The sequence below is a fragment of the Centropristis striata genome, chromosome 8 (genome assembly GCF_030273125.1).
Source record: "Centropristis striata isolate RG_2023a ecotype Rhode Island chromosome 8, C.striata_1.0, whole genome shotgun sequence".
In the NCBI taxonomy this organism is placed as follows: Eukaryota; Metazoa; Chordata; class Actinopteri; order Perciformes; family Serranidae; genus Centropristis; species Centropristis striata.
Genome location: NC_081524.1, coordinates 39,802,449 through 39,825,379, shown reverse-complemented (window position 1 = coordinate 39,825,379; position 22,931 = coordinate 39,802,449). Strand labels below are relative to the sequence as shown.

Sequence of the window (22,931 nt, the reverse complement as noted above, 5' to 3'; positions counted from 1 at the left end):
GAAAAGTAACTAAAGTAACTAAATATACTGTTATGAGGTTTTTTATTTTATTTTTTAAAAAAAGGTCTTATCACTTTACATTTATCACGTTTTTCATGTTAAATCTCAACCTGAAAAGTAACTAAAGCTGTCAGCTAAATGTAGTGGAGTAAAAAGTACAATATTTGCCTCAAAATGTAGTGAAGTAGAAGTATAAAGTTACATAAAATGGAAATACTCAAGTAAAGTACAAGTACATTAAAATTGTACTTAAGTACAGTACTTGAGTAAATGTACTTAGTTACATTCCACCACTAATTCTAAATATCTTATTACATTATTTGTATTGATGATTTTATGTAAGCAGGGTTTTAATTTTGCAAAGATATGGCTCATTTAAGTACTTAATATACTGTTATTAGATTTGATAAAATAAAAAAAAGTCCAATCACCTTAAATTGATCATATGTTTTATGTTGAATCTCGACCTGAAAAGTAACTAAAGCTGTCAGCTAAATGTAGTGAAGTAGAAGTATAAATTTACAGAAAATAGAAACACTCAAGTAAAGTATAAGTACCTCAAAATTGTACTTAAGTACAGTACTTGAGTAAATGTACACCACTGCATGAGTCCTCCTGATGGCATGTTGCCCCCTGTCGACTTTTTCTATAATTACTTCATGCAAAAGATATATTTGCATATGCAGTACACATAGGCCTACATATTTTATAACATAAGGAAAGAATATTGTGTATATAAATATATTTATTTATATATATATAAATGTCAGCTATGTGATACTTTTGAGACATTCTGAGACTATAAGGCCATTTTTTAAAGTTCAGTTAAAAGTGTTTTTCTACAAAACTCTTCCCTTTGTTTTTTATTAATAAATCAATAACTGGATGATAATAAACGAGACTTAAAAACATTGATTAGTGTGAACAATGGATGTGAGTATCAGCCGTCAGAGCTGCAGCCTCTTTATGTTTCAGCAGGAAGAAAGCAGATCGGCTCGGATAACACAGAGCTCCGGCGGAATAAGAGCTGCTCGGCTAGTAAAGACTGAAGTTATGACTTTAATATGGCTGATAAGGGTCCGTTTTTAACTTCATGTATTATTTTCTACCTGTCGGTCGGGGCCGCGATATTTCAAATCCTCGAAGAGCCAAACTGGAAATCAGCCACAGAGGAATATGTCCTACAGAAGGAAATCATTCTGAAGAACCATGCCTGCTTAACAAAGGAAAGTCTGGAGGACATTATAAAGGTAAGGATCACTGTCTAATTTAATTACAAACAATAAAATGTCTGTTAGAGAAATAAAGGTGTGTACCTAGAGAAGTTAACTTAGCTAAATGATTGTAGATTGTGTAACTTTGCGGTGATTGATAAACCAAGCGCTCCCTTCAACTTTCCTAAAGTTATTATATAGGCCTATAAATAGGCTAATTAAGTTTAAAAACCCAACAACAAGTGAAGAGCTTAATTATACTGTATTTCTATAGTAAATTAGAGTCCTCACACTATGAAAAAGGGAAGCTTGTCGCCTCTACATGTCAGGACACAGAACCTGTTTTTCCTGGTTAAAAATAGGCAACAAGCAACCATCAATCTGGCTACAGCAGATCAGGTGACAAGGAAACGGCAGAAATGTGTTTGTTTGTTGTTTGTTGCAGCTAATATTCATGTTTGTTATAACGCTGTGAAGTCGCTGACTTGATTTGAACAGCACATGGAGTCCTGAGCGTGAAGGTGCATGTCTCCAACCTCAAATATGTGAATGTTTACGCAAGGTGTGTCACTTTAATGGCTGCAGGTCGGGATGTGGAGATCATAAATAAATAAATTAAAATAAGCCGCAATAAACTCTAGTTTGTTATTGGTGTTGTTCAGGGCCAGTAGTAGCAGGAGTTGTAGTAGTTTGTGAATGAGTTTATTGACTCTTTACTACCTGAACACTCTCAGATAGTGTCTGACGCTGCGGGCCAAGGTGTGATCATCACCGGGGAGAAACAGCGCAACTCCTGGGACTGGGCCAACTCCGTCATCTTTGCTGCCACCATCGTCACCACTATAGGTCTGTATGACGTCAGCAGTATTGGGCAATAATATAATCCTTGTTTTACTGTGGGGGCCAAGGAGGGGCCAGTGTTTAATCAGAGGGGCACATTAAAAAATGGCAAAGATGATATTTAAGCATTTAAAGTCTTTATTTTAGCTCATTTAAACATCTCATTTAAGTATATTTGGAAGATACAAATACATTGATTTAAATAATGACCAACAATAACAGTTTTTTTGTATGACAATGACATTTTCTCATTTTTGTGCACAATCACTTTTTTTATTTTGAAAGTTTAGTACAGTCAGAATGATCTTTATATATATGTATATATATATATATATACATATATATATATATACATACATATATACACATATATATATACACATATACATATATATATATACACATATACATATATATATACATATATACACATATACATATATATACAGATATATACACATATGTATATATGTGTGTGTGTGTATATATATATATACACATATATATACACACACACACACACACACATATATATACACACATATATATATATACATACATATATACACATATGTATATATGTATATGTATACATATATGTGTATATATGTATATATATACACACACATATATACACATATATATACATATATATACACATATGTATATATATATGTGTGTGTGTGTGTATATATATATATACACACATATATATACACACACATATATATATATATACACACACACACACATATATATATATATATATATATATATGGGTTCCTTTTGTGTACAATGAGATATTGTTTGAACAAAATAAAGGTTAGAATTGTTCCATTGTTCATCGTTATAAATTGATCATTTTATTATTAATTGTGTAGAACCGCCACTGCTTGTAAGCTTTATTTTAATGGATTTAACTCACTGCAGTTTAATGTAACATGACCAATAATAATCAAAAAATATATTATAAATTAGCTATTATCATTATTTTAATTATGTAAATCACAAAATAAGAAATATAAAATGCTTTGTAATTTATTACACTATTTAGTTATTGTTTTAATAATTTAGGTCACCAAATAATACATGTTAAATGTTTTATAATTTATTACACAATTGAGTAATTATTATTTTTAATTAAGTTCACAAAATAATGAATATAAAATGTTTCTTAATCTATTTCACAATTTTGTTATTATTTTTAATTATTTCGGTCACAAAAAATAAATATAAAATGTTTTGTAATTTATTACACAATTTAGTTATTTTTTTATTTATTTGGGTTTTATTGGGTTTATTTTAGGTCACAAAATAATTAATTATTTCCAATTCTTATATTATATATAATTATAAGTTAATATAATTTTACATTATATTAAAAAATAATATAAATATATCATATTATTTTATTTTAATTTTTTTATTAATGAGACTACTATTCATGCCATTCCTTAAAGACAGAAAAAGAAAAAAACACGATAAACTTTTTACAGGTTTCTTGTATTTCTTAGAAAATTGGGAAACCCCCAGCATCAATGAATTAATTACAAACGTCAATAACTTTACATTTGAGGGCCTCCATTGGTAGTATAATCCATAAATAGATAAATACCAATTTTTTGTATATTTGATAAATGTAGCATTTATTTAAACAAGTTTGTCTCATGAGATAAAAAATCTCAATCACAAAGTTTTAACAATTAACATGAAAGCATAATGATACCGATTTTTTTATAACTCACAGCATACACCTTCAATGTTTGAATCTTATTTTATTGAAAAACAATAACACATAAGGATTTTTCTTTAACAAATAAAGGAAATCCCAATGTCTGAGGTAGTTCATAAAATATTGAACTTAAAATAAATAGCAACAATTTACAGGACAAACTAATAAAAGAACTGCAACCATAAATAAAGTGTCCTGAGTTTTTGGTTTTGTTTAGTACAACAAGAACAAATGCCCAAATGCAGCAGCTTTGTGGCTATTCAAATGTTAAAATAAATAGCAAATAGACCTTTGTGGAGGTAGATAAGATCGCTAGATAAGATCGGTTTGATGTAAAAGAATTGGCCGATCACCGATCCCGCAAAATTAAGGAAATCGGTGCCGATTGAACGGCCGGCCGATCGATCGGTGCACCTCTACTCATTATCCATAAAAAAAGAAGTCAACGGTTAGTTTTATAAAACCTTCAGTGCTGTGTGGTAATATTTTTTTTAAGGTTTTTTTAGGTTTTATAAAACTAACCGTTATTCTCCTTGGCGTTCAGTCCCAGCTAGGCAAGAATCCTTGGCTTTCTTTTTTACTTTTTTACCCTTTTATTTGTCTTTTGTATCTCTAACTCTGTTTTGGATTGAGTTTTTATTACTATTTTATTTTATTGTTTTTACTGTTTTTAGTATTTTATTCTTTTATTGGTTTTATTTATACCCAGTTGTGTATGATTTATTCTATTTTAATAACTGTACAGCACTTTGGTCAACTGAGGTTGTTTTTAAATGTCTATAAATAAACTTTGACTTGACTTGACTTGAATTTCTCTGCAGGTTACGGTAATGTTGCTCCTAAGACCAAAGGGGGCCGTGTGTTCTGCATCCTGTACGGTCTGTGTGGGATCCCTCTGTGTCTGGTCTGGATCAGCACGCTGGGCTCCTTCTTTGGAGACCGGGCCAAACGTCTGTCCCAGGTTCTGATCCGAAAAGGAGTTTCAGTGGTAAGAATCTGACTGTAAACTGGGGTTAGAGTTCATCTGAATACTGTAATAAAGCTCCATTAAGATATTTAAATATCAGTCCACCCACTGTCTCAATGTGGCTAAAGGAAGTTGCATCATACATGGCCTCTGAAAAAATGATGTTCAATGTGAAAAAGAAACCCCATCTTTTTGAAAAATGCTGGAGTGACTTTAAAACATATCTGGAGGTAACTAGTTGAGTACTGTCAATGGTGTAGCGGTAGTTGTTGGTTGTTACCTGTAAGATCAAGCCAATATCATGACCTTTGTTGAATGTAATTTACTGTGCTTTGAACTTTTTTTAAATAATTTTTATGGTTTTAATTTATTTTTCTATTATTTACTTCTGTATTGTATTTATCTATCATCTACTTTACTATTACTGTTATTATTATCCTTTTTTTTTGTTATTATTATTTTATTTATTTATTTTTCATTATTATTATTATTATTAGGGATTAAGGCAAGAGTTGGCCTTTGGGGCCTGATTTGGGAGGGGGGTGGGTTTGGGTGGAATTTGAAGTTCTACTGCCATTATTGATGCTGTAAACTGTATGAAAAAATGTTAATAAATAAATTGCTTAAAAAAAAAAGGGTAACACTTTACAATAACCATCTAAGTTATGTTTATAGATTGTTAATAAACCAAATATTAACAATTTTCAAAGTACTACAATTAAGTCTACATATTTAATCTTTATAGATGTTTACAACCATTTTCTTAAAGCTATATAAATCAATAAACATAATTAATTAGTAATGAATTGTTTTTTAATGGTAAAGTAACTATAAACTTACATTAATAAACTATCTAATTACCATTTATAAATGATGGTTATTGTAAAGTGTTACCAAAAAAAATATTTAAATATCACATAAAGATGTTATGTGCTTCTTTTTCTCCCTCCTGTTAGAAAAATGTCCAGTTAACATGCACGGCCTTGTTCCTGCTGTGGGGGCTGGTGGTGCACCTGGTGATCCCACCTTTCGTCTTCATGTCTATTGAAGGATGGAGCTACCTGGAGGGCCTCTACTTCTCCTTCATCACACTCACAACAGTTGGCTTTGGAGATTATGTGGCAGGTAGGTTTCATTTACAGCATCATGAGGTCATTTGGTAGTATAATCCATTAATAGATAAATACCAATTTTTTGTATATTTGATTAATGTAGCATTTATTTAAATAAGTTTGTCTCTTGAGATCAAAAATCTCAATCACAACGTTTTAACAATTAACATAAAAGTGTAATGATTCAAGTAACATTAAAAATGATCAAATAAAAAAAAAATTGTACAAAGACAGCCTGGACTTGATGAATTTTGATGGAACATAGTTAACTCTGTCTGTAGATGGTTTAATGTAGGTGCAAAATCTTAAATCTTTCTCTCCGAGTGTGTTTGCCATCTAGAATGTAATAATTAATGACTCATTATCCATAAAAAAAGAAGTCAATGGTTAGTTTTATAAAACATCCAGTGCTGTTCCTTTTGTGTACAATGAGATATTGTTTGAACAAAAAAAAGGTTAGAATTGTTCCATTGTTCATCGTTATAAATTGATCACATTACAGTAATTTGTGGTTCTTTTTCTTCATTTAATGATTTGTTAAAACCTCAATCAACTCTGGTTTCAGGTGTGAATCCAAACATGGACTACCCCCGACTCTACAGGGTGTTTGCAGAGTTATGGATCTACATGGGCCTGGCCTGGCTGTCCCTGTTCTTCAGCTGGAACGTCCACATGGTCGTGGAAGCTCACAAGGTTTTTAAGAAAAGAAGACACAGGCACAGACAGTTCTACAACGAGGAACCCGAGCCTGTTGAGGAGAAGCCAAAACCGGACATAAAGCCGTCTGTTATCGACATCTTCAAGTTCCTATCGGACAAGGAGGAAGACTACAGCACCGTCATCATGGAGATCGGAACCACGAGGGAAACTGCAATAAAGTCTGCAGAGAATATAAATCGCTCCAAGAGCTGCAGCGACATCCTGGCCACCAACATCCAGACGCTGGACCGATCTCCTAAACACAGACGCATGCTGAGCATCAGTGAAGTGTTCATCAATGCAAAACCTGCTGAGGACAAACAGCAGCACAAGGTGCGTCCTCTAGTCGAAGAGAGCAACGGAGTCTCTGTGTCTGCAGAATGTGTGAGGACGGATCCTGAGAACAAGGACAGCTGTGTGTTTGCTCCAGAGGCTGGAGGGATCATCATCTCCGTTCCTCCTGGAGACGCTGCAGAAGAGGAGAGCGTGCCGTGTCCTGGTGGAGGAGGAGGTGGAGGAGGGTCAAGGTTTAAAATATCCAAAGTAGTCGAGGAAGATTTGTTAACGGATAAAGATGAAAAAGGATAAAAGATCTTTCTTATCAAAGAATTGTGTAAATAATAAAGCTGTGTTGTGTGAAGGAGTTTTATGTGAAAATATTAGAAATACTGTTTCTATCAGGTAACAAACTGCATTTAGTGAAACTGACATGAAATTAATAAATGAATGTAAAACGGTTTTCAGAATGAGCCAGAGTATGTATCAGGTCAACCAGACCTGGGCATTGTGCGGCCCGCGGGCCACATCCGGCCCGTTGGCTGTCCTTGTCCGGCCCGCATGAGGTCACCAAGAAAGTAGAAATCAATACAACCGCAGTGCTTTTATTTTGAAGGCGATTTACGTATAAGTTACCCGAGTTACCTTTAGTCAAAAACACCTATTAAACACCTAAAAAGTTAATAAAATAACAATTAACAAGTTAATAAATTCCTTGGTCACCTTGTGAATCCACCGTAAGAGCTACGAGGTGGAAAACAATAACAAACATTAGCATTAGCACTTGAGCTAACAAGCACTTTTACTATAGTTAAGACAACAAATATAGCCACTAATATATATGACAGAAGAAAACAAACTTTAACAAACCTTGTGCCCTGTCAGCCACTATAGAAGCCTTTTGATACTTTATATCAACTTTATATGAATTACGACGTTATAAAAACTAAACTAAAACTAAGCGTTTTCAAAAAATAAAAACTAAACTAAAACCAGCAAACTCACTCTGAAAACTAACTAAAACTAACTGAATTTGAAAACAAAAATTCACAACGAAATTAAAACTAAAACTAATGAAAAATCCAAAACTATTATAACCTTGGTTCTGATTATAACTATCACACTACTGGTTACGTATACTCTGATTTTTCGTGACACAGAAAGTGACCATTGTCTTATTTGGAAGATGCATATTACAGTCAGTGTTAACCTCTGGAACAAGAACAAAGTGTTTCCTGTAGATGCTTCACAATAAAAGCTGTTTGTCCAGTTGAAGTCTTTTCAGGTGAAGCAGCAGCAGCAGTGGGACATGCTGGATGATCAGCTGTGATATGGCTGTAGTAAAGAGTTAACAGGGAGTCTGATAATGATGAGAGTAGTAACACTGGATTACATTTTTTATTTTCTGCGACTCAAATCCCCTCTATGTGTGAAGACAGTTTTAACCCCCATGGGACTGGCTGTTAAATGACTCCAACACTACCAATAATATCTACCATATAGAGAGGTAATTCCCGAATGTGAATACATTAAAGACAAAGTTTGGTGTTAAGTTTAGTTTAGTTTAGTGGTGAATCTGTGAGAAAAAAAGTTGCTTTTTTCCCACTTTTTTCTCGTAAATCTGCAACTTTTTTTCGCGCAGATTTGCCACTTTAAATCTCTTAAATCTGCGACTTTTTTCTTGTAGGTTTACCACTTTAATCTAGTAAATTTGCAACTTTTTTCTCAAAATATTACCTGAAGTTACCAAATATAGTTCTTTGCCTGATAAAGGGTTAAACCAATTTGTACCTTGTAACTGCTCAGGAAAATAAGCAACCATGTATACAAGTGTTTCTCAGATGTTGGTTTTTTTTCTTTTCTTTGCAGAGTAAAATCAATTCAAAGTATAGTTCAAATTATAGTTTCAGTCCATTATTTTTTATTCTAGGTAACAAACTGCATTAAAAAATCCTGCAAGTCCTGCAAGTACTATAAATAAAACCCAGATTTCTACTTGCACATGTGAAGGCAAGTCTCCATCTATTTTTATGTAGTTTTTAATTTTTATGTTAGCATGTTGGGTAACCTCGTCACCAGTAAATTAGAAACTAGTTTAGCACACGAGGCTTAATCACCAATCTACTGCACCACAAAGCACCAGATTACTGGACATCTGAAGGGCTTTACTGCATGAGTCAACAAATTCTTTTCCAGGTACGTTTAAGGAAATCTGTGGTTTTAACTACTGGTTTCCATTCTGTTCTTTACTATAATTAACTGGCTTATTATGTACTGTAACATTTTGCCTTTATTGTTCAACAGAACACAGCATAGTGCCCTAAAGACGGCTCTTAAAATAAAGAAACTGGAACTTTTTTGGTCTTTTCAAGCTAATTTTTGCATAATTTGGACCAAAACTTCCAGTGTTAAAGTTTACACGTCACTAAAAACAGGTTATAGTTTCCTGTCAGTGTTTAAATGTTAATGTGGAAGAACAGCAACATTATTTCCAATCTATAAGTTAAAAAATAGTGTGGTATATTGTGGTTTCAGACAATTGATACAGCATCTTACTTGTCATACGTCTTGTGTAACAGCTGAATTTAAAAAAAGAAGTTATTTTACAGATTTCACATTTTGTTTTAAGTTTCCTAATTGTTCAAAATTATACAGATGTGTAAGAAAAAGAGGAAACAATGTTCACCTAATTAATTTTCTTTCAATAAAGCACGACAACATGAAGGTAGTGATAACAACATGGATGTTGAGGAAAAATGGGAACTACAAATAAATATAATATCAAAAAAAATTGGAGAAAACCTTCAAAGCAGGACATAAAGAAACAAGCAGCCCACAGTGGAGGGAGTCTGACTGAAGGTGAAGATGAAATATTTTAACACTCCAGTTATTACGTCAAAATGTAGCAATACATCTGAACTGTGTTGGAGAGGTTGTGGATTAATAGAGGACTTCACACATATGTTTTGGGCCTAAAGCTGCAGAAGTTTTGGGAGGATGTTCATGTTGAGGTTGAGCAGATCTTGGGCATTAATTTAAATAACCGATCAAGGATTAATTTACTTATTGAGGATTGTGGCTTTAATAACCAAAAAGACAATAACAGCCTCCTGCCTGAAACCTGATCCCCCAAGCATAGAATAAAGGTAAAAAATGTCTATACCATCACAGCAAGATTATGAAATTTATGAAAATGGACAGGTTTGTTGATAGATGGGCATATACCTGCACTCTTCAATTCATTTGTAATAGATTTTTGTTTGTTTTTCTGTGTTTTTTGTTGTTTTTTTAACTGTAATTATGTGTATACATTGTGAAGCACATTGAGTCTGCCTTGTGCATGAAATGCTCTCTATAAATAAAGTTGAATTGAATCTCTCTCTTTTTTAAATTTATTTTGAATTATTTCCTTTAGTCATTTTATTTTTAATGTGTTCTTGATGTACTTATATCTTTTAGTTAATTGTTAAATTGAGAATAATTGTTACTGCATCTCCTTGTTTTCTATTGCGTGTTATGTGTTGAATAAGAATTGGTTTCCAGAATGAGCCAGTGTCTGTACCAGGTAAAAAAAAAAAAAAGACTCCTCTTTTGCAAATGGTGAATCAATATTTTATTATTATTTTTGTCCCATGTCCATCCAAATAATTTCTTATAAAAAAATTGTGTAAATAATAAAGCTGTGTTGTGAGAAGGAGTTTTATGTGAAAATATTAGAAATACTGTTTCCATCAGGTAACAAACTGCATTTTGTGAAACTGACATGAAATTAAATAAATGAATGTAAAACGGTTTCCAGAATGAGCCAGAGTCTGTATCAGGTCAACTATTATTACTCCTCTTTTGCAAATGGTGAATCATTATTTTATTCATTTTCTGTCCCATATCCATTCAAATCATTCCTTACAAGATTACAATTCTTAAACAAAGATACAGAATTCACAGATTATTTCAAATGACAGTACAGCGCTTTGTGGAAAATAGAGCCAATCAGCAGCTTGCCCTCATAGGGAGCAGCTACCGTGGACGCCATGAGCACACGGCCGTCATCAGCGAACGCCACGCTGACCTCCGGCTGCTCCGACTCGACGTTCCTGATCCGGATGATCTGGAGGAAGCAGTTAGAAACTGATGAGACATATTCAAACACTGCTGATATATACACTACCGGTCAAAAGATTTAGAACACCCCAATTTTTCCAGTTTTTTATTGAAATTCAAGCAGTTCAAGTCAAATGAACAGCTTGAAAGGGTCCAAAGGTAAGTGGTGAACTGCCAGAGGTAAATAAAAAAAGGTAAGCTTAACCAAAACTGGAAAATAATGTACATTTCAGAATTATACAAGTAGGCCTTTTTCAGGGAACAAGAAATGGGTTAACAACTTAACTCTATGGAGTCTTGGGCTATTTTGTCCATTTTTGAATTCTTTTCATGTCTTTGAAAGTCATTTTGTGTCTTTTTTTGGTCATTTTGTGTCTTTTTTTAGTCATTTTGTGTCTTTTGGTGTCTTTTTTGTCATTTTGGTGTCTTTTTTGTCATTTTGTTTCTTTTTTTAGTCATTTTGTGTCTTTTTTTAGTCATTTAGTGTCTTTTGGTGTCTTTTTTTGTCATTTTGTGTCTTTTTTTAGTCATTTTGTGTCTTTTTTTGTCATTTAGTGTCTTTTGGTGTCTTTTTTTAGTCATTTTGTGTCTTTTTTTAGTCATTTTGTGTCTTTTTTTTGTCATTTTGTGTCTTTTTTTTGTCATTTTGTGTCTTTTTCTGGTCATTTTGTGTCTTTTGGTGTCTTTTTTGTCATTTTGTTTCACTTTTTGGTGATTTTGTGTCTTTTTTTAGTCCTTTAGTCCAACATAAAATGTGATTTTGAATCTTTTTTTTTACTTTCAAAACACTATCATGCTCAATAAAGAATTTTAAATGTTGCAAATGTGCATTAATTTCAGAGTACACTGAGACATTAAACTGCATCATTTTCAATTAAATTCTGGAAAAGTTGGTGTGTTCTAAAACTTTTGACCAGTAGTGTATTATATATAACAACAACAAAGAACAGGTACCTCTGAGCCAGGTGGATCTTCAGGGTTATATGTTCCCACCTTCATCCCGTTTGGATGACAGCCCAGCCAGACGTCTCCTGTCCTGGAGTCCACCTCGATGTTATCACAGAGTGACCCAACAGCTACAGACTGGATGGAAACATTACAGACAATATACTGATAATTATTTGTTCTCTAGAAAAGAAAAAGTGCAGAGTAGGGCATGTACAGCATGTATTGTTTTTAGGAAAAAGCACCGAAATGGGAAGCTGAGGAGTTTTAATGTCGACAGATCGATTTTAAAAATGTTTTATTCATCTTTTATTGAGTCAATTTTAACATTTGGAATGATCTGTTGGTTCGGTAACCTCATTGACCTGGAACACATTGGCAATATTTACCAAGTCAGAGCCACTAATACAGGAAGAGGGCCAAAACAAACAGATACCTAAAATCATTTGTTCCCTCAGCTGTTGGCTTCCTAAACAAACTAGGGTAGCAATGTAAATGATTATATTCCATGACGTCTCCCATATGCTTTTATGCTTTAATGTTTTTATGTTCTGTGTTTTGTATTTATTATGATTATGTGTTTGTTGTGTGACATTTTTAACTACTGAATGCAGAACAAATTGCCCCTCAGGGACAATAAAGATTTATCAAATCAAATATTGAAACAAATATTTTGACATTTTGGAAAATAACCTTGTGATTTCTAGCTGATAGTTAGATGAGAAGATTGATAAGCACCATCACATATCCGTATATCAAATATGAAGCTACAGGCAGCAACTGGTTAGCGTAGCTTAGCATAAAAAACTGGAAACCAAACAAAGTCTGCCCAGACCCGTATAATACACTCACCGGCAACTTTATTAGGTAAGCCTAGGGCTTTGTATCTTTTTCTGTGACAACAATAATTTATTTCTTGCTGAGGGTATAAAATAAGAAAGTACTTCATTACCTTTAGATGCACTAATGTTTCGCCTGGTTTTCTCTCATAAACTTCAATATCATGCTCCATGATGTCTGAAACATAAATATGCCTGTAAAAAAAAAAAAAAAGGATAATTGTTTTATTATCAAAGGAGACATATTGCATTGGAAACATTCATTGAATAAAATCATGCACTGGTGAAAAGCATTGAGATGAACCGTTTATCAGGCGATATGTTGATGCCGTTAGCAGACAGAAGGCCACCGGCGGCCATCTTCACTTCCTGTGGACTGTAGTAGACCACATCACACCAGGTGAGACCCAGGAGGGTCACCAGGTGGTTGATGACATCACTGGGATGGTAGCGATCATTGGTGGCGTAGAAGCTCTCCACTCCCACTGCAACAATGTCGTTCACACTGCAAGACATGATGAGTTAAAGAATATAGAGGCTGTAGAATGTGTGATACTGTGGAGACTTTATTGGGTAACACTTTACAATAATCATCATTTATAAATGGTAAACAGATAGTTTATTAATGTTTAATCATCATTTATAAACCGTATATGAAGGTTATAATAGTTTTGGATTTTTCATTAGTTTTAGTTTTAATTTTGTTGTGAATTTTTGTTTTCAAATTCAGTTAGTTTTAGTTAGTTTTTAGAGTGAGTTTTCTAGTTTTAGTTTATTTTTTAGTTTTTGAAAATGCTTAGTTTTAGTTCAGTTTTTATTAGTTTTAGTGTTAGTTTTAGTTTTTTTGTAATGGGCTATATGTTGGTGCCAGATTCAAAGAGGTCATAATAAATGTTTCCTTTATTTCCTTTGGTTTATCATCTCAGCCCCAATAAGGTTATTAACTGTTTTGAATTTTGGTTCTAGTGTAAACATCCAAGTCTCAGTTAACATATTCACCATGTGTTGCATGTTCAAATAGAAACACTGAATTATGAATGAAAAAAGTTGACAAAAACGAAAACTAAGGAAATTTTCACTATAATTTTAGTTAGTTTTAGTTAGTTTTGTAACCACAAAATACAGTTTTAGTTAGTTATCGTTTTTTAAAAACTCTAGTTTTTATTTTTATTTCAGTTAACGAAAATGTTTTTTCAATTCTAGTTTTCGTTATGTCGTTAGTTTTCGTTAACTATAATAACCTTGCCGTATATAGGCCATTTAGAATGGTAAATACATAATGTATTAATGTTTAACTAACTAAGTCATTTATAAATGGCAAATAGATGGTATATTGATGTAAGTTTATAGTTACTTTTCCATTAAGAAACAATTAAATTATAATTTTTAGTTTATTAATAGTTTAAGTTGCACTCATAACATTTTTAACACCATATTAAGCTTGTTAATGGTTTAGAAAAGATTCATATACATTTAAGAATTTGGTTGAAAACATTTAAAGATTAAATATGTAGTAAATGGTTAATAATTGGTTTATAAACCATCTATAAACACAACTTAGTTACATTACAGACCTGTGGAGCAGAGGGTGGCTGATGGTTTTTAGGTGCACAAGTGTGTTCTCCTCCACAAAGTGAAAGATCTCGATTTGGCTTTTGCCTTCAGGGTGATTGACAACAAACAGGTACACAGAGTCATCTGCAAATAAACAGCAATGTTGGTTATTTTTTATTCTTTTACAGACTGTAACTACACCGGTCCCACGAAAAGAATGGCCACGATTCTTACAGATGTCTCCAACCTTTATCTTCTCTCTCTCTCTCTCTCTGTACTTCAGCTGACACCGTGAAAACTACAATAAATAAAGACATATAAATTTGAAAACATATGCAACTCCCACTCACTGTTAATTATCATTGTAAACATATAAACAGAAAGTTACCGTGTCTCTCCTCTACAGCCTTTTCTGCTGCTCTGACCCATAATGCAACTGAACCATAACAAAACTGACCCGGTCTCACATTTCCCACAATGCCCTAAAATCAGACCCTTACATTTCACATTAAAAGTCCCTCAAAAAGAAATACATTTAACCAAACATTTTATGACACATTAATAAACCATCTTAATTATTATAGTTTTAATCACCTTTTAATAACCAGGAACCTGAATGACCATGAATATGTATAAACAAAACAAGCACATATAAACTGTTTCAGAGACAGTTACACAGACCTTGCAGCATGGTTTAATAAAAACAATTCTTTCAGTGTTCTGGTTATTAATATCACATCACTGATTAAGATTTCACTCTGACTTAAAGGTTTTTTTCTAGGTAACAAATTGCATGGAATAAAAACATATACGTCTCCTCCAAAGTCCTGCAAGTAATATAAATAAAAAATACTTCCAAGTGAAGGAGGTCTCCATCTATTTTTATGCAGCGTTTCATTTTTATGTTAGTATGTTGGGTAACCTCGTCACCAGTAAATTAGAAACTAGTAAGCACACGAGGCTTAATCACCAATCTACTGTACCACAAAAGGACTGGATTACTGTATATCTGAAGGATACGTTCAAGGAAATCTGTGGTTTTGACTACTGGTTCCCATTCTGTTCTTTACTGTCTAATTAACTTATTATGTACTGAAACAGTTTGCCTTTATTGTTCAACAGCGTGGGACTGCCAGTGTGCCCTAAAGACGGCTCTTAAAGTAAAGACACTGGGATTTTTTTGGTCTTTTTACAGATTCCATGTTTTGTTTGAAGATTCCTAATTGTTCAAAATGATACAGATGTGTTTTAATAAGATGGAAAAAAGAGGAAGCAATGTTCACTAAATTAAATTACTATGAATTCTAAAGCATTAATGAAATATGTATAAAGTTTAATTTAAATTTTTTTTAAAATCTTTTTCTTATTCCTCTATATCAAATTACTTAAGTGTGATAAATACATTCACAGATTTTCTTTGTTCTATTGTAGGTGTTAGTGTGGCTCCGTCTAGTTTTACTTTAAAACGCACACTTTATTTATTTATTTATCAATGATGGAGCGTGAGGATGTAGTTGACGCGTGTTTTGAGCCGAAAAAATCCCACAGTTTCTTTCTTATGGTTTATTGAAAACCTTTAGTTTGAGCATGACAAACAATACACTTCAGCAATCCAAATAATAATAATAATTATGAGCACGGTCAAAAACTAGTGTGCTCTCCTCATCTCCATAATCTTAATTAAAACAAAGTACACATTATGACGTCACTACTAACCAATAGGCATTCCTACAACCTCAATAAAGAACTATGAATCAAATCTGAATTATTTATCAGCTTCTCCACAATATACAAAACAGCTCCAACAGTCGAGATGTTGCACCTGATTTCAATCCAATCCCCTTTATTTATATAGCACAATTTTAGCAAACACAAGGTTTCCAAAGTGCTGCACAAACAATAAATACATAACACAATACAAAGAGATGTAGTAAACAATAGATCAGTAAGATGCAATAAGATAAAATAAATTAAAAATGGGATAAAAATAAATAAAATAAAATGTAAAATGTACTGCCCGCACAAAATAAAATATGCATGAATACAATAAAAACAAAAAATCATAAAATCATAAAATCAACACTCTACGTGGTGTTTGTACTTTACCTGCTTCATCGATGAATGCACTGATGCCATGTGGGTTGAAGGAGTCGAGGTCCAGCTCTCCTTTGATCTGCAGCTCCACTGGAGTTGGTTGCGGGTGCAGAAGATCCAAAATGTACATTTTCCCTGGATCATCAGAGAATGACGGCAATCCAGGATATTTCAGTCCCTGAGGGGGAAACACATGCAAGATGTTGGTGCAGATCTATAATTTTACTTATGGATGTCATTACTTTCTTAATTATATGAACTAACTGGTAATCAAAACTGTTGACTCATAATTTAACATGGAGGATATGTGCAATATCGGACATGTGCAATACAATTGATATGTGCAAAACACTCAATTTACCTCATGTATAAATTATAGCATTTTAAGTAGCCATTTATTTATTTTTATGCTTATTTATTACATCACATGTCCTTGTTCTTGTTTTTGTCCTTGTTTAGCTCGGTATTTTTTATATGTTTTTACTCATGTTGTTTTTGTGTTATGATTGTCATAACTATGCACCTTATGCAGTGGCACTTTCAATTTCATTGTATAGTGAACTATATAATGACAATAAAGACTATTTGATTTGATTTGAGGATTATTAAAAGGAAACAGCATTGATGCAGTGGTTAGGATTCATGCAACCATCCTAAAATATTAATTACATACTGTGCTTATAAAGGCCAGTCCATCTCTTAGAATTGTGATATCCTCTGCCCCATATTCTGTACAAAACAAAAACAAAAATGGTTATAAAACTTCTTAGATCTTCAATTTTTACAACCCTAACATTGCCACGCTGCTAACACTTGACCTACTGTCAGCAAACTGGACTTCAGTCTCCTCACTGTGTTCACATTTGACATAGAAACAGTCAGAGTCCATAAAGTACATTTAACATCCAAAACACAGACGTAAAGTTAAGAATGCTTACCAATATTCTGTAAATAATTACATTTGAGGTGTTTCACAGGAATTTCTCTGGAACCGAGAGCCATTTCCCTGCAAAGGAAATTTAATATGACAAAGCTTTTAAAAGGAAAACACCAAAAACCTGCAAGTTTTTTATTTAGTTTATAATTGTGTCACTAGCAGAGCTGGGGTCCTGATGAATTTCTACATTCTTGCCTTCCTACAAACCTTCATCTCCTTCATCTTTTACTTCCTGAAGTAAGCAGCAGCTGACAACATTAAGTACCAGTGTAACAAGGCTAATATATAATATAAAATTGTACAGAAATATTGCAAATAGTTAGTTAGTTTTGATTTCTTGTATTATAATTTCCCAAAATCTGTATATATAGTTCTTACCTGACATGTTATCCTCTTTAGTCTGCTTGTGTTTGTGTTTCATTAAGCTCCTGTAATCCATGTCATTTTTGTGTGTCCGTTTAGTAAAGTTAGGAAAGTAACTAAGTACTTTTACTCAAGTACTGTACTTAAGTACAATTTTGAGGTACTTGTACTTTACTTGAGTATTTCCATTTTATGTCACTTTATACTTCTACTTCACTACATTTTGAGGCAAATATTGTACTTTTTACTCCACTACATTTAGCTGACAGCTTTAGTTACTTTTCACTCGAGGTTTAACATAAAAAACACAATACATTTAGGTGATTAGACACTTTTTTAAATAAACCTCATAACAGAATATTAAATAGTCAATATGAGCCCTACCTTGAGAAAATTAAAACGCTGTATACATAAATGCATCAATAATAATAATATAATATATTTGGAATATATAAAACAATCCAAGTGGGTCCATTCTGCATAACAAGTACTTTTACTTTTAATACTTTAAGTACATTTTGATGCTGATACTTTTGTTCTTTCACTTAAGTACATTTTGAATGCAGGACTTTTACTTGTAGTGGAGTAATTTCACAGTGTGGTATTAGTACTATTACTTAAGTAAGAGATCTGAATACTTTTTCCACCTCTGTATATATATATATACACACACATACACATATATATGACTGTTAATAGCAGAGGTAAGCTGCATTTCTTTCCTGTGTATGTCAATTAATTGACCGTTATGCTTAAATGTTGTTTTAAATGTCAAAATCTGTAATATACTTTTGTACATTTGTGTAGGAGCTGAAGTTGAGGGCAGGACTAACTGGAAATTGTTTCTTTTAATTTAATTGTATCTGTCAGGCTGTGAGAATAAACGGAGATCGCCTCCAACAGGAAATCTGGTGTGAGCGTCAATTTGACACAACGCAGAGTAAACCTCCACCAGTTACACCAGAACAACTACACCTCTACTGCACCCCCATGTGTTCTCACCTTTACTCCTAAAGATAGAAAACACTTACTTTATTTGAAGAAATCGGTATCCAATAAAAGCTGCAAAGGCAGCAACAGCAGCAGCAACAAGCACTTTCTTCAGGGCAGCCATGTTTCTGACTGACAGCCAGCCAAAGGTCAGTCAGCAGGCCCTGTTTATATTTACAGTCTATGGTTTACACCAGCACGCTTCGGGTAAAATGACAAAATATTTGATATTCGGAAGTGCCTTTCGTTTAGACGGTGACGGTGTTTTGGGGGCTTAAAAACGCAAAAACCTGAAAATACCCTCCAAAGTGTAAAAGTTGAATCCTCTCCTCCGTAGCGTGTTATTTATGTTCAGTCTATGGGCGGGTCCGTCTATACCAGTGTTTCCCAGCCTCTTTTGTGTTACGGCACATACTTTACATTAGAAAAAAATCACACACAAAAATGTAAATAAAAAAAAAAACACCCTTAATATGTTTAGAACTACATGTGTCATCTGTCACAATCCCAACCTCCTCCTTTATCGGATAATAGTGACCCAAAACAGATGCACGCTTCATTTGCAGAATGTTTTTGTCGGCCGACGGAGCACGGCTCATCAATTCCGCACAGAGCAGATCGTTCGGGACAGGAAGTCGTGCACAGACACAAAATAAAACATCCGGTATATTTTCAAAATAAAGTACCTCAGGTTAACGGCGCATCGTATTTCACAACTTGAAGACTTGATGATGGGCGGGACAGACCTGAAGTCAACAGGTGAGAGGTTTTCACCTGTCTTTTCACCCCACTGACACCGCTCACTGCGGTGCTTGTTGTAAACAAACTGAGATCTCTAACTGCTACAGAGCTAACTGCTACAGAGCTAACTGTAGCTAACTGCTACAGAGCTAACTGTAGCTAACTGTAGCTAACGAGGTAAACCGGCCGGCTTCGTTAGCGCTCTCTTCCGGTTATATTACTTGATTACACGTGAATTCGCTGATACACTGCTCTCTGTTGGAAGAGCATTTAATTGTTCTGCCTCTCACTTAGATCAGTAGTTCTCAACCTTTTTGAGTCGCGACCCCCAATTTAACATGCATGTTGTCCGCGACCCCCGCTCACTGAACACAATCTCACACACACAGTTCAGATCACCCAAAAAAGAAACAAAATGACCACAAAATGATCAAAAAGACACAAAATGACCAAAAAAGGCACAAATTGACCACAAAATGATCAAAAAAGACACAAAATGACGAAAAAAGAAACAATGGCCCCAAAAAGAAACAAAATGATCAAAAAAAGACACAAAATGACCAAAAAAGAAACAATGACCCCAAAAAGAAACAAAATGATCAAAAAAAGACACAAAATGACCAAAAAGAAACAAAATGATCAAAAAAAGACACAAAACGACAAAAAAAGACACAAGATGACCAAAAGAGTCACAAAATGACCAAAAAAAGACACAAATTACCAAAAAAGACACAAAATGACCAAAAAAACCCCAAAATTACAAAAAGACACAAAATTACTAAAAAAAAGGAAACAAAATGACCAAAAAGACACAAATTGACAAGATGACCAAAAAAAAGACACAAAATGACCAGAAAAGACACAAAATGATTTAAAAAAAGACACAAAATGACCAAAAAGACACAAATTGACCAAAAGACACAAAATGACCAAAGAAAAGACACAAAATGACCAGAAAAGACACAAAATGATTTAAAAAAAGACACAAAATGACCAAAAAGACACAAATTGACCAAAAGACACAAAATGACCAAAAAAAAGACACAAAATGATTAAAAAAAAGACACAAAATGACCAAAAAACATGCAAAAAGACATTAAGTGACCAAAAACACATTAACACATGAACACTTTGTCCCAACCCCAAGGTTGAGAATAGTTGACTTAGAGCACCAATCAGGTGAAATTGGATAATCTTCCACGGCACACCTGATGATTTCTTACGGTACACTTGTGTGCCGCGGAACAGCGGTTGGGAATCACTGCAGAGTCTACACCATAGACATATATACACTGCCTAGACGCAAAACTCTGCTCACTCCTGCTCACGTCGTGTCCAAGCTGACGTCACATACATGCTCCAGGACAGGAAATAAAGAAACGTGGGATTATTTCCATGGTGGGACCTTCAAGCTGCTCTGGCAGCTCTAATAAACTTACAGGAGTCTTTCCACCAAATGTCCAGGATATGTACAGATAGTATTAGTGACCAGAGAAGGATCTGGAATTACCTCCATCACATTTTACTGCGATCAGGTGAGCCGTCATTCGCTTCTCCATAGTCAAATAAACATTATACTATATAATGTAGTGCGCCCGTATTGTGATATTTACGGTAAATTCACTGAAACTGCTCAAAGCGAGCTGACATGAAGGATAAACATTTTACTGTCATTCTTTATCACCTTTTTTCAGTATAAACTCTTACCTGCAGAGAGGAGATGAAGTATTAACGTCACATCAACACAACGTGAAATAATCATGTAAAATACAGTTCAATATTTACTGTACAGTAAAATATTCAAATGCATTCTATTATGAATTTCCACAGTGAAAAGTCCTGTAAATGTGTGAGAATATACCTGAAGTGCCGTAGAATGAACCTGCAGTGAAGTTAGTGACTGGAAAAAGACAGTTTAATTTTAATTAATTTTAATATAATGTAATAATTTACTGTACAGTCTATATCTAAAGGCGTTTTATAAAATAAAGTGAACTTTTCTGTGAATATCATGCAATTAATCTTATTTACATATTTATCTGATATTTGGGCCTGGTTGTGTAATACTTTATTGTAAAAACTGAAAACCACACGTGGACACAACAAATACATTTTCGGCATGCTGTATACAGTATGTACATTTGTACTATATATCAACATTCAACAAAGTTTCTCACACAAGTTAAAGATATACAATAATTTCCCTTTTTTGCTGCTTTTTAATTTTAAGAATTAAGGTCAGTCACACACACACACACACACACACACACACACACACACACACACAGTGTCTGTCATCTGTGCAGTATGAATACTGCTGTTCACTGTAATCAAAGTTGAGTACAGAAGGTAAAGTTAAGAGGGAGGAGGCTGACAGACAGGACTTTCTGGTTCTGAGTTAAGCAAGAAAGTTCTGTTAGGGATAGGGTTGCAAAATTCCCGGAATTTTCAAAGACGGAAACTTTCCATGGGAATTTAAGGGAATTAACGGGAATTAATAGGAATTTACGGGAATAAACTGGGAATTTTCAAAATTGAAGGTTGGCTCTTCTTAGGGAACTTAAATATAGTTGAGGAAAGTATATTTTAGCATAATGTTGACTAAAACAAACAGATGCCATTCAAATACACTTGAATATCCATGCCATTCCTCAATCAAACCCTAACCCACACAAAGGTTCGCAACAGGCTCACAAATGTGAGAGTGGAAAAGCTGGTTGGCATTCGCGCAAACCTAAGGCTCTTTGAGCCTGACACAGAGCCATCCTCAACAAGGCTGGAACGTGACACTGAAGAGGAAGACTCAGAGTTGGATGTTGAGGAAGGGGACATGTTGTTGGATGTTGATGAGGAGCAGGAAGAGTCTATTGACTGAGCAAAAATGCAGAGGATTGCTTGAAGGAAGATTTGCATGTTTAATGGAACGTTTTGGAGGAGGAGTGGCATTTTTGAATGAGTGGGGTTAGGGGATGGGTGATATTGGACCCAACACTCCTGTTTTTGTTCATCCATGAAACAAGTAATTAGAACGTGTTCTACTCTACTTACAAATAAATCTGTTGAAATATCTGTTGAAAACATTTTGTATGGATGTTTTCTTATGACTTTTGCTTATATTTATGCTTGTATATAATATATTCCCAATTAGTTCTCATAAATTCCCATTAATTCCCAATATGGAATATATATAATATATATATATAACATAATACATATAATATTATATTATATATATATAATATATATGGAATATTTCCAAAATTCCCAAGCTTAACTTCCCATGGAAATTTACCGGAAATTTTCCGCCCCTTTGCAACCCTAGTTAGGGAGTAGTCGACCAATATTTTGTTTTTATTTTATATTTTTTAATGGCCTGTGCCAATATTTATAGAGCAACGTTATCTCTTGCCAGTATCATGTTGCTTTTTGTTTTACATTTGATAAAATACAACAATAGCCAAAAAGTGTACTCAGTTTCTATAAAAATGTATCAATTTAAGTAATCCAAAAACTAGACTTCTTAAAAA

The 22,931-nt window shown here is 33.6% G+C and overlaps 2 protein-coding genes across 2 annotated transcripts; one reads left to right on the top strand and one right to left on the bottom strand.

Moving 5' to 3' along the window:
- Positions 1-1,028: 1,028 nt before the first annotated feature.
- LOC131975914 (potassium channel subfamily K member 5-like) lies at positions 1,029-7,272 on the top strand. The gene is made up of 5 exons (XM_059338737.1): positions 1,029-1,250; positions 1,949-2,060; positions 4,608-4,774; positions 5,710-5,878; positions 6,431-7,272. Exons 1-5 carry the CDS (start codon positions 1,065-1,067, stop codon positions 7,150-7,152), a joined length of 1,356 nt encoding a protein of 451 aa, XP_059194720.1. The 5' UTR covers positions 1,029-1,064; the 3' UTR covers positions 7,153-7,272.
- A 3,253-nt stretch (positions 7,273-10,525) lies between these two features.
- LOC131975917 (serum paraoxonase/arylesterase 2-like) lies at positions 10,526-19,110 on the bottom strand. Its single transcript, XM_059338743.1, has 9 exons — positions 18,705-19,110; positions 17,312-17,379; positions 17,047-17,102; positions 16,386-16,551; positions 14,300-14,423; positions 13,030-13,230; positions 12,839-12,920; positions 11,896-12,024; positions 10,526-10,948 (listed from the first exon to the last, which is right to left on the bottom strand). The coding sequence occupies exons 1-9, from the start codon at positions 18,785-18,787 to the stop codon at positions 10,787-10,789; spliced, it is 1,071 nt and encodes a 356-aa protein (XP_059194726.1). The 5' UTR covers positions 18,788-19,110; the 3' UTR covers positions 10,526-10,786.
- Positions 19,111-22,931: the final 3,821 nt, after the last annotated feature.